Source organism: Pygocentrus nattereri, chromosome 11, assembly GCF_015220715.1.
Source record: "Pygocentrus nattereri isolate fPygNat1 chromosome 11, fPygNat1.pri, whole genome shotgun sequence".
NCBI classification, from domain to species: domain Eukaryota; kingdom Metazoa; phylum Chordata; class Actinopteri; order Characiformes; family Serrasalmidae; genus Pygocentrus; species Pygocentrus nattereri.
This window is the reverse complement of record NC_051221.1, coordinates 11,645,909-11,659,629: the sequence shown is the minus strand read 5'-3', so window position 1 is coordinate 11,659,629 and position 13,721 is coordinate 11,645,909. Positions and strand designations below refer to the sequence as shown.

At 40.6% G+C, this 13,721-nt stretch overlaps 1 protein-coding gene across 1 annotated transcript in view; it reads right to left on the bottom strand.

Moving 5' to 3' along the window:
* Positions 1-13,721, bottom strand: part of LOC108435845 (CMP-N-acetylneuraminate-beta-galactosamide-alpha-2,3-sialyltransferase 1-like) — a 57,352-nt gene that overhangs the window by 26,827 nt on the left and 16,804 nt on the right. Inside the window, exons 2-3 of the mRNA XM_037543019.1 lie at positions 3,992-4,183; positions 3,297-3,669 (exon numbers count right to left, since the gene is read on the bottom strand). Of these exons, the coding sequence (XP_037398916.1) occupies positions 3,297-3,569 (273 nt within the window). The 5' untranslated portion in view covers positions 3,570-3,669; positions 3,992-4,183. The remainder of the gene's footprint in view (positions 1-3,296; positions 3,670-3,991; positions 4,184-13,721) is intronic.

Below are 13,721 nucleotides of genomic sequence, written 5' to 3'. Positions count from 1 at the left end.
CATGTACTGTGACATTCTGAAGCAGAGCATGAGGCCCTCCCTTCGGAACCTGCACCACATGGCAGTTTCCACGACCCCAAACATACCTACAAAATGACAACTGCCTTGCTGAAGGTGATGGACTGGTCAAATATGTCTCCAGACCTAAACCCAATTGAGCACCTGTGGGACATCCTCAAGAGGAAGGAAGAAGAGCGCAAGGTGTCTAACGTCCACCAGCTCTGTGATGCCATCATGTAGGAGTGGAAAAGTATTCCAGTAGCAACCTGTCCAGCAAGAGTGTTAAGGCAGTGCTAGATAATAATATTGACACTTTATGCACAATTTGGACATGTTCACTGTGAGGTGGACTCACTTGTGTTGCCAGCTATTTAGACATTAATGGCTATGTCGTGCGTTCTTTTCAGAGGACAGTAAATCTACACTCCTATACAAGCTGTACACTGACTACTTTGTTATATCCAAGTTTCATTTATATAGTGTTGTCCCATGAAAATACATAATAAAGGTTTTGCAGAATTGTAAGGGGTGTTCTCACTTTTGTGAGACACTGTATATATATATATATATATATATATATATATATATATATATATATATATATATATATATATATATATGGCAAAAATGTGTTGGGTGTTTCATCTGGTCAGAGGAAATACAAGGAAAAGTTGGTGGTGGAATGAAGAAGTCCAGGAGAATATTCAGAAGAAGAAGGCAGCTAAGAAAAAGTGGGATAACCAGAGAGATGAAAGAAGTAGGCAGGAGTACTGTGAGGCTAGTCGCATAGCAAAAAGAATGGTGGCAAAGGCTCAGGCCTATGATGAGCTGTATGAGAGGCTGGACAGTAAAGAAGGAGTAAAGGACTTGTATCGTTTGGCTAAACAGAGAGATAGATCAGGAAAGGATGTACAGCAGATTAGGCTGATAAAGGATAGAGAGGGAAATGTACTAGTGAGTGAACAGAGAGTGTTGAGTAGATGGAAGGAGTACTTTGAAGAACTAATGAATGAGGAAAATGAGAGACAGAAGAGGACAATGGGGGAGAGATAGTGGATCAGGGAGAATCAGAGAATTAGTAAGGTGGAAGTGAGGGCAGCTTTAAAAAGGATGAAGAATGGAAATGCAGTTGGTCCAGATGACATACCTGTGGAGGTATGGAGATGTTTAGGAGAGAAGGCAGTGGACTTTTTAACCAGTTTGTTTAACAAAATCCTGCACAGTGAGAGGATGCCTGATGAGTGGAGAAGCAGTGTACTGGTCCCCATTTTTAAGAACAAGGGTGATGTGCAGAGCTGCAGTAACTACAGAGGTATAAAGTTGATGAGCCACACCATGAAGGTATGGGAAAGATGTGTAGAAGCAAGGCTAAGGTGAGAGGTTCAGATCAGTGAGCAGCAGTTTGGTTTCATGCCCAGAAAGAGTACCACAGATGCAATTTTTGCGTTGAGAGTGTTGGTGGAGAAGTACAGAGAAGGTCAGAAGGAGCTACATTGTGTCTGTGTGGATCTAGAGAAGGCATATGATAGGGTGCCAAGAGAGGAACTGTGGTACTGTATGAGGAAGTCAGGTGTAGCTGAGAAGTATGTTAGAGTGGTGCAGGACATGTATGAGGATAGTGAGACAGTGATAGTGAGACAAATGGTTTCAAGGTGAAGGTAGGGTTACATCAGGGATCAGCTTTGAGCCCCTTCTTGTTTGCAATGGTGATGCAAAGGTTGACAGATGAGGTCAGGCAGGAGGCTCCATGGACCATGATGTTTGCAGATGACATTGTAATCTGTGGTGAGAGTAGAGAGCAGTTGGAAGAGAATCTTGAGAGGTGGTGGTTTGCACTGGAGAGGACAGGAATGAAGGTCAGTAGAGATAAGACGAAATACATGTGTGTGAATGAGAGGGAGGCAGGTGGAAAGGTGAAGATGCAAGGAGTAGAGGTCGTAAAGGTGGATGACTTCAAAAATCTTGGGTCAACCATCCAGAGCAATGGACAGTGCAAAAAAGAGGGGAGGAAGAGGGTGCAGGCAGGATGGAGTGGGTGGAGACGGATGTCAGGGCTGATGTGTGACAGAAGGATAGCAGCAAGAGTGAAAGGGAAGGTTTACAAGACAGTAGTGCGTCCTGCTATGATGTATGGTTTGGAGACTGTGGCTCTGTCTAAAAGACAGGAGGCTGAGCTAGAGGTGGCAGAGATGAAGATGCTGAAATTTTCATTGGGAGTGACAAGGATGGACAAGATTAGAAATGAGCAGATCAGAGGGACAGTGAAGGTGGAGCAGTTTGGACATAAAGCCAGAGAGGCCAGGTTGAGATGGTTTGGACGACTTGAAGACCTTTTGGTGCTGGAGTGCTGAGAAATCTGCCACTAACATGAGTACAATCGCTCTAAAACCCAACCCCAAATTCCTTTATCTATCTAACTATCTAATCTGATAGTTTGCCTTTTCCTGAAAACAGCCGAGGCACAAACAGCTACTGGGAGCCTGCTGTTAACGTTTAGCACCAGTCCAGTGATGCCTCCTGAAGCTAAGTGTAATCTAGTATAGACCCCTGAAGGAACATGGTGTATTTTTTCTTTAGGTAAATATCTGGTACACCCCAAATACCAAGTGAGCACCACATACTATGTGGTGAGCACCTAATACTATCAAATGAGCACCAGAAACTATGTGGTGAGCATCTGATACTATCAAGCGAGCACCACATACTATGTGGTGAGCACCCAATACTATCAAGTGAACACCTGAAGCTATCAAATAAGCACCAGATACTATGTTATACAGTTACTATGATATACTTTTGCTCTACCCAAAACAGATAAACAATTCCATTGGCTAACTTACTTACAATTTTGGTGTTCACTTGACAGTATCGGGTGCTCACCACATAGTATTGGGTGCTCTCGCACCAGATTTTCAACTGAATAAAAAAACACACCACGTCCCTTTTACCTCCATAGTTTTTCCCTTGCAATAGGTGATGTTTATTTTTACGGTAACATGCTCTCTGCTCACGGGACACTTAGTTGAAGTTTCCTGGGGGCTTTTCAGCCAAGCTTACTTACTTTACTCCCATGACTAAATAACAGGCTTGGTGTTCATCAGACACTGTCAGCAAGCACACCATCTCCCCTTCTTTCAGCTCTGCCTTCACAAAGCATTGGACTGGTTTATAAACTTCACATTCAGTTCATTTCCACCTTAATAAGTCTATATTCCTGCCTTAAAAATGTCCCCAGATATTCCTATATCATGGAGGAAACCCTGAAACAGTTTCAAATGAGTAAAAGGTTTACTAACCTGCCACCACCTGTAGGTGTCATCAGTGACCTCAGCGTTTGTCCTGGACAGCAGTGGTTGGACAGAATGGTTGAGTTTTTCACTGAACCAGGTGTTGTCTTCTGGCTCCATGATGCAGCTATGGCAGGCGCAAGTTCCTGCTGGGATGGCCAGGGACCACCCAAAGAAGAAAGAGGGATCGGGGAGGGTGCAGCTGAAGAGAAACGTGGAGAAGAAAATGATGCAGACGAGCACCCCCAGGGCTCGCATCTTCCTCCACTTCAGGCACGTCATCTTCAAGCTTGAGAATCAGCAAAGTAGCAGGAAACAGTCTATGCTTCTGCCTTGTTCTTCAACCAAAACTGAGGGTACCCTTAGGTAATGCTATGCTCTCCTGTACATAACCCACATTGTATGGATGGCATCCCAAATGGAAGTCAAAAAAACAGTTGCAGCAACATCAGAAAAAAACAATGATCTCTTAAAAGTCCTTAGTTTACAGGCCCTACAGTTTATTCTCACTCATTGCTTTGTTACGATGACAGCAATACAGGACATATTACAGAAAATATATGGTCTATTTCAGATGTCAAGTGTGTGTATGTTTTTTCTACTTGCACTTGCAATGGCTCTGTGATAAAGTGTCTAGATTAATCAGTTGAGTTCCACACTTATTTCCTACAAGTGAAGGAAGTAGAGGCTTTAATTAAACCTGCTTTTTGAGTTGGTGTCAGCTGAGTTCATTGGTGCTGGTGAGTCTCAGTATTCATCACTGCTTCTTAATGTGAAGAAGTGAGCGCAGGAGGGTCAAGCGTTTCAGGATGGAGGGAAGCGTCAGCCTTTTCCACTCAGGCTGTTGACTTAATGGGGTCAGCGCGGTGTCTGCCCATGTCTGCGCAACTGTCCACCTAAGAGGCAAACAGAAGGAGGGTTTAGACTAACTCACACACTTAATTATGTTCTACAGCATTCACTCCCTCTCCTTCATCCCCTCAGTGAAGGTCATTCTCCTCGTATGTGCCAGAGATGGTTTTGCCTGGACGCAGTAACAAACCATCAGGTTAGATGAAGAATCTGCATCTTTCACTTTGGATATTTTGAGGTTGTAAATGACTTTCACTGGGCAGCTATGTCTGGTTGTCTAAGCAGTCTTATACTAATCACAGCTTTAGATGCTATTGACTATAGTTTTTAACATCATTACCCTCACATTAGTTTTATTTATTTATTTAATAGTACATTTCCCATGCTCAATGTGTTAAAAATTCACAGAACATCAATACATTACACAGAGGACAGCAACAAAGAACATTACTGTTAGATATATGTGAACAGTACATTCAAAGACAATGGAAACGGTGAAAACAAAGTCTTCAAGAAAAACAATGAAAAATAAAGGAGCTCAAAAGCTTGTAGCATTTACAAAATGTAGACACTACTGATATGGTATTAAAAATGGTTCCAGTCATCTGACTGGATGGAAAAAGTGTGCAACACCGGGAAAATACACTTCACTTGTTGTGTTCCCCAGGGGTTAGTCTTGGGCCCTATTTAATTAATTATTTATGGGCATTATTAAGATGCATGGCACTGCATCTAATCTATAGCTTGCTTTTTCACAGTCTACCTAATGCTTTGATATGCATAACTGAAAAACAGTTATGAAGGGGACTGAATTGGCTACTGAGAAACTAAGCATATTTTATCATTTCTGTTCATTGATCTCAAAAACTGGTACCCAACCATGAAAAACTAATCCCATCCAAATAGCCCTTAAGGCTACTCTTCAACAAATGGACAAAAAAGAAACTCAGTCATGTTGTGTCCAGTGTTGGTTTTATTATTAATTTATTTATGAATTTTTGGTGGTACTACACTGAAATTAGATGACACAAAATTCATGTTCATTTTAACAGTGTTCTAGAGTTGCAAGACTGAAACAAGACTAACATACTAACTATACTACTAAAGGCACTATTAATGGGGGTGTACTATTTATTACATACTATTTAGTGTGGCAGTATGCAGTCTGGGGTGTGGACAGATGGAAAAAGTGTGCAACACTGGGAAAATATACTTCACTTGCGGAGTTCCCCAGGGGTTAGTCCTGGGTCCTTTTTAATTAATTATTTAAATCCTTCCTTAGGGTAAAATTTCAGAAGCATCACGTCTTTCCTCTTTGCTAATCTACATCTTGCTCACTTGCAGAAGCTAAAGTTTATACGTATTTTTTGATGACTTAAGCATAGTTAATACTAACTTTAGCTAAACCAAACCCTCCTAGCACTGTAACAAGAAATTATACACAAGCCATTTTCAGAGCTATATTTAACTTCCATTGTTATTCACTGTGCTCTAGTTCCTGACCTTAAGTTTAAAGCCAGTGAACTCCACCTCCAACCACATGCTCTGATGAAAGTAAATGGCCAGGGAAGCTGATGATTGGAGGATATTTTTTAAGCAAAAAGCTTTTTTTTAACAAGCGCCTCAACAAATGGCTAAAAGAAGACCCAGTGCCAGCCAACACACAACATAGCATCAAATAGGAATATTGTCTCTATTTCAAATGTTTGGGTGGGACAAATCCAACAATCCAATTTTACTCCACATATTACTGTCTGGTGAGGGAATCTGGATGTTCAAGCTCAGAATAATTTGTAAGGTATTGTTTCTGGAGCTGCAGAGATAATTGGAACATCCCTCCCTTCAGCTGATTCTATTTATATTCAGCCCAATCAATAAAGGCACAATTTAGGTGTCCCCTCTTCTAGGCTGACGTCTTTTTAGGAGGTGCCACAACACTGTATACCTCGCTCCTGTATAAAAACCAAGACAACACAGTTTAAGAATTTAGTGTTTTTTACCATAATGCTGTAGCATCATATTACTGCATAATACAAAGAGCGTTTAGATACAGAAACCTGGCTTTAGAGGGGCACAACTACCTAACTGCCTTTTGAGTGGGAACCCTGGCAATGCCACTGAGTAGATGCCCACCTAATTACTGACCAACCAATATATAGTGTAGGCTTTAGATGTGGCAACTGAAGAAACCTCTGCATCTGTTAAGTTAACCTGACTATTACTCTATAAACTATTAATATACAAACAATGAAACTTAGCTAGTGTTTACTGCTCTCTATTTAGCAGACCAGGGTTGGATTCCCTCACTTGGAAAAGCACTTCATGCTACACCAATAAAGACCTTGGGCAAGACTCCTAAAGCCCACTCCACACTGCACCACATGTTTCTCAGCACTGAATGAACAATTCATGTTTTTATTGTTTGTACTGTAAATTACTGACTTTGCATAGTAAAAAGGAAAACATACAAAATGAGAAACCCTTAGGAAGAACTGTAACTTCACAGAAGGAAAAAACGTGCTTTTAAAATAAGTCAACGGAACCAGAATTTTGTCCAAATAATTTTGTGCCACTCTTTTGGACCATTCATTATTGAATTTGCACACAATGTAAAGGACAACAGGCATTTTCAAATTAGGTAAAAAATGAAAAAAGACAAAATGGAAATGGAGAACGAGGTTTTGCTCTCTAAAGAAAAACAACTATTGATAAAATAGTAACTTTACAGGAAAAGGCAAAAATATTCTTTACTTTCACTGCAAGTAATGGAAAAAAAAATTTGAAGCAATTTTGGAGCATTTCTATTGGTCCATTCATCATGAAATTTGCACACAGCATAAGGGACAGTTGCTGAGCTCAAATGACACAGAAAAGTAAAAATTGAAAAAAAATTGAGATAGTTTTTTTCGACAGTGATAATATATATGTATATATGCATGTGTGTATATTATAGCATCTGTATAAAGAAATTTACTGTATAGTGTAACATGCAGGTGGAAAACTTCTATGAAGTGTTATGGTAAGCATATAGTATTACAGTATTACAGTATAGAGCACACAGTGGGATTATACTTTTCTCTCTGTGAAATTGTTCATTCACAGTTATCCTCTCAGCATTCGGCTGCAGCCTTCGACCAGCCCCGGCCATTGTAGAGCTGTGAATTATAAGGTGGGCCACCATGGTGGCCCTTATTCTTATCCTTTTTTACTGCTTCTTCTGTTTTGGCTTCTTACCCTTCAACAGGCCTTACTCCTCTTCCTCTTTCTGGCTTGTCTTTTCTTCGACCTTCTACTGACCAAATAAAATTGTCAAAAAAATTTGCTAACTAAAGATTTGTGAGATCTGACCTGTTAACCTAAAGCTTCACACATCCCCCTTCATCAGTGTGAGGGTTCACCTCAGAACTAATCAACAATTCAAGAGACAATTTACCAAAAAGGCTAAATACGCTTCGCAAGTTATGGGAACTGGTTCAGCACTTATGACTGTATTGACTTCTGCAGTGAACTAAATTGTAGACTATTGAACAGACAAGTATAATACATTTCAATTGACATGACAAAAGTAATTGAAACAGCAGACAGTTATACAAAATCATCTGCATGATTATGCCAAAGTATTATTTTTGTTCAAAATGAATGAGAAATGGCTTTTATGATGTGCATGAGTGACTAGATGAGGTGGAGGCCAGACAAGTAATTTTCAGAAATTCAATTCTGAGTAACTCACCAGAGCAACTGGGGAAAACTGTAATCAATGTAGGCTTTTAGACTGCTCAAAAATAAAAGCTCCAAAAATAAAACCAATGTGCTTTAATATCGGCAGTTGCTTCCACCAACAAGTAGCATCCTTTGAAGCTATGACTGGCATGGGTAAAGTTGACTTATGTTGGACATTCAGTGGACATTTAACATGACCTCCTCAAGTTCTCATTAAATAAACATTAAAAAATGGTAAAACGTACATTTTGTCACTCAGGAAACAACCACAGCCAGATATATTCCAAAAGATGTCCATCATTAAATTTCACTGAACCTAATGTTTCAGAAACACAGATTGCTGATCAATACTGAGGATTACTGAGTCATTAGAGGCTGTCTAAAACAGTGTAAACCATATATCCCAAGGGTTTCAGCCAAAAGAAGGCAAAATTACAACAAGTCACTTGAAGCAAAGAGATCTGACTACAAATTCCAGGTAAAGAAGCCAATTTTCTGTCAATTTTGCTGATTTTTTTTGTTTCCAAATTCGCTCTTTTGCTTCTGACTTCTGGCACATTTTTACAAGTGTTAGACAAGGCGTTCACTTTCACTCTCTAAGGGTCAAATTGTGTGGAGTGACAGGTCTTCTTAACGTGTAATCATACATTCTGAATTGCTCCAACAAAGCAGCACCTGTCCCTGTGAAAATGTGTAGTAGAAAAAAACCCCGCCAAAATCAACAAACAGAAATAAAACGAAAAGTTTGATTTGAATCTCATTATTTGTATTTGTAACATAATTTGAACCCTTTGATACTTTTCAGTTTTTATTACTTTATCAGAAACTTTTGACACAAAATGAACTCCATGCACTCTCTTCACCACGAGAGATTTGGTGTGATTGTGCATTTTTAGCTAAATACACCGGAAATAAAACTTTTTTTCCTTAACGACTCAAATCAACAAAACATTTTGAAACTTTTGCATTTAACTTTAGATCATCACTGTCCTGACAAAACCTTGAATCTCCAAAAGGGCAACTTTACAGGAGAAGGAAAAAATTAAGGTTGATTGAAGAAAGACAGACAAATGTTCTCACTTTTGAATGTAAATCAGTGTAACAATTCTTTTTTCCAATTAATTGTGGGGCATTTCTGCTGTTCATCATTTACACACAGTGTAAAGGACAGCAGGCGTTTGGCTGTCGTCCCTGCGCTCAGAAAGCCCTGCTGAAGGTTCACCTTCACTGTCAACAGCACGTAACATCAGCCATGCAGCCAGGAGAGCGCCTGCATGTTAATTACTGCATACGGTGGGCTGTGGACCCCCACACATGGCACTGATAGGGGTCTGTATGTGACTGTGTGATAGAAGAGTTCTGGAGTTGGTGAATGGAGGAAGTCGCTGAACAGAGCAGGATAAAATGAAGGGGATGAGTGCAGTGTGTGTGTGTGTGTGTGTGTGTGTGTGTGTGTGTGTGTGTGTGTGTGTGTATGAACAGATGGTGCATTTGACAAACACACCAGCACTCCAACACATAGAGAGAGAGAATGACCCACTGATCAAAGAGAAAGAGAGAGAGACAGAAAGAAAGAAAAAAACCATAGAAAGGGAGTAGAAGAGAGATTGATAGATAGGCAGATAGACAAACAGATAGAAAGACAGATAGATAGATAGATAGATAGATAGATAGATAGATAGATAGATAGATAGACAGACAGAGACAGACAGATAGACAGACGGGCAGATAGACAGACACAGACAGACAGACTGACAGATAGATAGATAGACAGACACTGAGAGATAGACAGACAGATGCACAGACAGACAGACACACAGGCAGACACAGACAGATAGACTGACAGATAGACACAGATAGACAGAAGACAGACAGTCTCAGACCGATAGACAGACAGACAGTACATAAGAAGACAGATAAAAGATGAAGACAGAAAAAGAGTAAAACCAGAAAAAAGAGGGAGAGAGAGAGAGAGAGCAGATTTGAGGAGGATTGTGAGTGAAGGACAGAGGGAGCTGAGATTCTGCTTTAATCTCAAGCTCAGAAGAATCATCAAGTTTTCAGAGTGGTGAGCAGCAGACAGCAGACGGCCGAGGCTCCGGTGGAAATGGCTATGTTTGTGGGTCAGACACGTCAGATTTCTGAGAGCAATTTCAGCAGAGAATCTTCCGTTGCCGCGATTACAGGAAGAAAGGAGGAATAAACATGTTTCATTACTGCGCTTGGCCTACATGGCGCAGTGGGCTACGGTGGGCTCCCTCCCAACAACATGGCCAAATACTGCTCTTCCCAACTGCTGAAATAATCTGCAGCGGGAATTAAAGCCATAAACTGGAACTAAAATGTCACGTTATGACTCTTTTTTGATTCGCTCCTGGAACTGAAGACGAGGCAATAAAAATAAGTAAATAAATATTCATATCACAAAGCAATAAATAAACAGCTTTAAGGTAGGTGTGGGCGAGCGAGGCAGGAATGAATGAGATCCTGAGGAGAAAGTGGTGACAGGAATGCAGTGAAATGATCTGAAAGAGCCGCAGCCTGAAATCTGCTAAATAAATTCAAGCCATCTCAGAAACATCTGAATTAAGAAGATACACTGGCCACAACATTCTGGGGCTTTTTTCCAATATAACCAGTTTAAACTGACAGCTACGCTACAATGAGTTCTACATTAAGGCCATTAAGCTAATGCAACACAGCTCTCAATAACGTGATGAGATATCAGTCCGTGAACAACCTCAATAAACACCCTTACACTAGGAGATATCCTGTCCTGTGTGAAAGACCAGCCTTCTTTTCTTTTATTTCCAGTTGTTCATAGGCTATGTTTACACAGTAGGTAAAAGTGGCCCAAATCCAATCTTTTCCTTCATTTGTGATACAGATGTGCGTCTGTGTGAAACAAATAAACACATTGAATCTGACATTTTCAATTCCAATTTGAGACGCTTTCATATGTGCTACTGAAATCCGATCCGTATCCGATCTGTGGCAGCGTGACTCAGTCTGAACAGCCAGAGCAGAATTCATGCAACTTTTACGTCAGTTCAACAGTTCAACAAAGTTCATCATTGCACGGCTGAGACTCAGAAACATTTAGATGTTTCTGTCTCAAAAAATTAGAAGAGGCTCATTGCAGCCGCTCCGTGTTCGAAGAGGTTTTGAGCGAAAGGGTCAGAGAACAGTTTACAGAATCTGAGGACAAGAAACAAAGAAGTAGCCATGGCCGAATAACGTGCCCTTTTTACAGTGAACTCGAACAGACTGTGGGTGCTGAGTCCAGCTGTTAACTACTGGAACTTCATAATCGCTCCTGTGATGCTGGCAAAGACGAAACGGAAAGCTCCGGGAGCGACGGGAGCATTTTGACTGCCCGTCATGGTTGTTGACCTCTGGATGAGCCTTGTGAAGTACATCGCTCTTATGCACATGTAGGTCGGTTTAGGAGCTGATCTGTTCAGACTGATGTCGCATACGGGTCACATTAAAAGGCTAATGTGAACAGCCAAATAGAAAAATCAGATTTGGTGATAAAATCAGATTCGGGCCACTTTTACCTGCTGTGTAAACCTAGCCATTCAGCCTCACCTGCTCAGCCATTACAACTGAACTTTGGAGGTGTGGAAAATATCCCTGCAGATTTCTTTGAGAAACTGAAAGTGAGTCTCCTGAAAAGAAGGGAAGCTGGAATAAAAGTAGTGACAACATATAGTTATATATATATATATAGTAGTGACAAAGTATGTGGACACCTGACCATCACACCCATATGAGCTTGTTGGGCATTTCCTTCCAAAACCTTTGGCATTAATATGAAGTTGAGCCACCTTTGCAGCGGCAATAGCCTCCACTCTTATAGGAAGTTTAAGAGTTTGGAGTGTGTCTGGGGGATTTTTGCAAATTCAGTCAAAAGAGCATTTGAGAGGTCAGACACTGATGTTGGACGAGGGGGCCTGGCTTCCAATCAGTGTTCCAAATCAACCCAAAAATGTTCAATGAGGTTGAGGTCAGGGCTCTGTGTAGGCTACTGGAGTTCCTCCACACCAACCTCATCACACCATGTCTTTACAGACCTCGCTTTGTGCACAGGGGCTCGGTCATGCTGGAACAGGGAAGAGTCTTCCCCAAACTGCTGCCCCAAAATGCAGAGCATATAATTTTCTAAAATGTCTTTGTATGTTGTAGAATTGACATCACACTTCACTGGAACTAAAGGGCCTGAAAAACAGCCCCAGCTCATTATCCCTCCTCCACCAAACTTTACTATTGGAACTGTGTATTCTGGTAGGTCGTGTTCTCCTGGCATCCTCCAAACTCAGATTCATCTATCAGACTACCAGATAGTGAAGCATGATTCATCACTCCAGACATCATGTTTTCACTGCTCCAGTCGATGCTTGGCATTGTGCATAGTTTACTTAGTCTTGTGTGCAGCTGCTCAGCCAAAGAAATCAATGTAATGAATCTCCCAATTCACAGTTCCTCAGCTGATGTTGCTTCCAGAGGCAATTTGAAAGTGTAGTAATAGAGCATAGACAAATTTTAGGCACTATATGCTTCAGCACTCGCCAGCCTTGCTCTGCGAGTTTCCGTGGTCTACTGCTTTGTGGTTCAGCTGTTGCTGCTCAAAGATGTTTCCTTCTCACACTAACAGCACTTTACAGTTGACCTGGGCAGATCTAACACGACAATCTTGTGGTAAAACTGACATCCTGTGATTGTGCAACGTTTAAAGACTGTTCAGCACAACCTATTCAACTATCAGTGTTTGTCTACGGATATTACATAGCTATGCATTTGATCTTAACAATGGGTGGGACTGAAACATCTGAATTCCAAAATATCCACATACTTTTGGCCATACAGTGATGTAGACCCTCTGTTCCTAATTGGTTTCCAGGACCTCACAGTAAATATCACTTGTTATATCCATACAGATGGGGAAAACTCAGTAAGCATGGGTTCATTTATTACTTTATTAATTCTAAACTGTAATATTATCTGATACCGTGACTTGGACACATCCCAGAAAATGTGACAAAATAGAATTTTATCAGCATTTATTTAACAGACAGGCTCAGAACAAAGACCTACATAACTGAAATATTAAAACATCACATGTAAGTAAACATTACAGTAGGTCATATAGGTGTTCAAACATAGTGATGTTGAGTGAAAGTGGAATTTGAGTCGTTTATGAAGATCTGCAGTCCGGCATCAGTGGACAGATCTGTCAGTTCACTCTGCATTAATGTTCCAGAAATTCAGAGCCTGTGTCATCCCATATTTTCACGTGCAAACATGTCCAATGGCTTTATTTGTAGAGTGGTTTAGAATCACATCAAGACACAACAGCCACAATGTGCATTGGGCCAGGGTTTCTCAAACTGTGGACCACCTATGGACCTTGAAGCACCCTCTTGCGGTCCGTGGGCCTGTATCCAAGAGGACACAGTAGTTCATTGTAGGCCAGAAGAGACATAAATATAAAACATCATTTGTACTTATGTTTTTAACATAACAAAAAAATTTGGTTTCTGTGATTTAAGTGAAAAGGATTCTTTTTTTCTGGCCCTGATTCAAAGGTTTTCAGCATAGGCAAATAAGAAAAAAAGAAATATATAAAAAAATGTTTTTCACTTGCTTGTGGGCTGCTATGCTTTATAGTTACAAACAGGTGGGCCTTGGGGTGAAAAAAATCTTTGAATGCATTAGGCTGACATGGTTCCTCATTTTATTACATTTAGCTCCATATGATACAAAATTCAATGCATTAGCAGTTGCAAAGACCACTTCATTAGCCAGAGGAATGAAACAGTTACATTTGCAATTCTGAGAGCTCAACGGCATATACACATA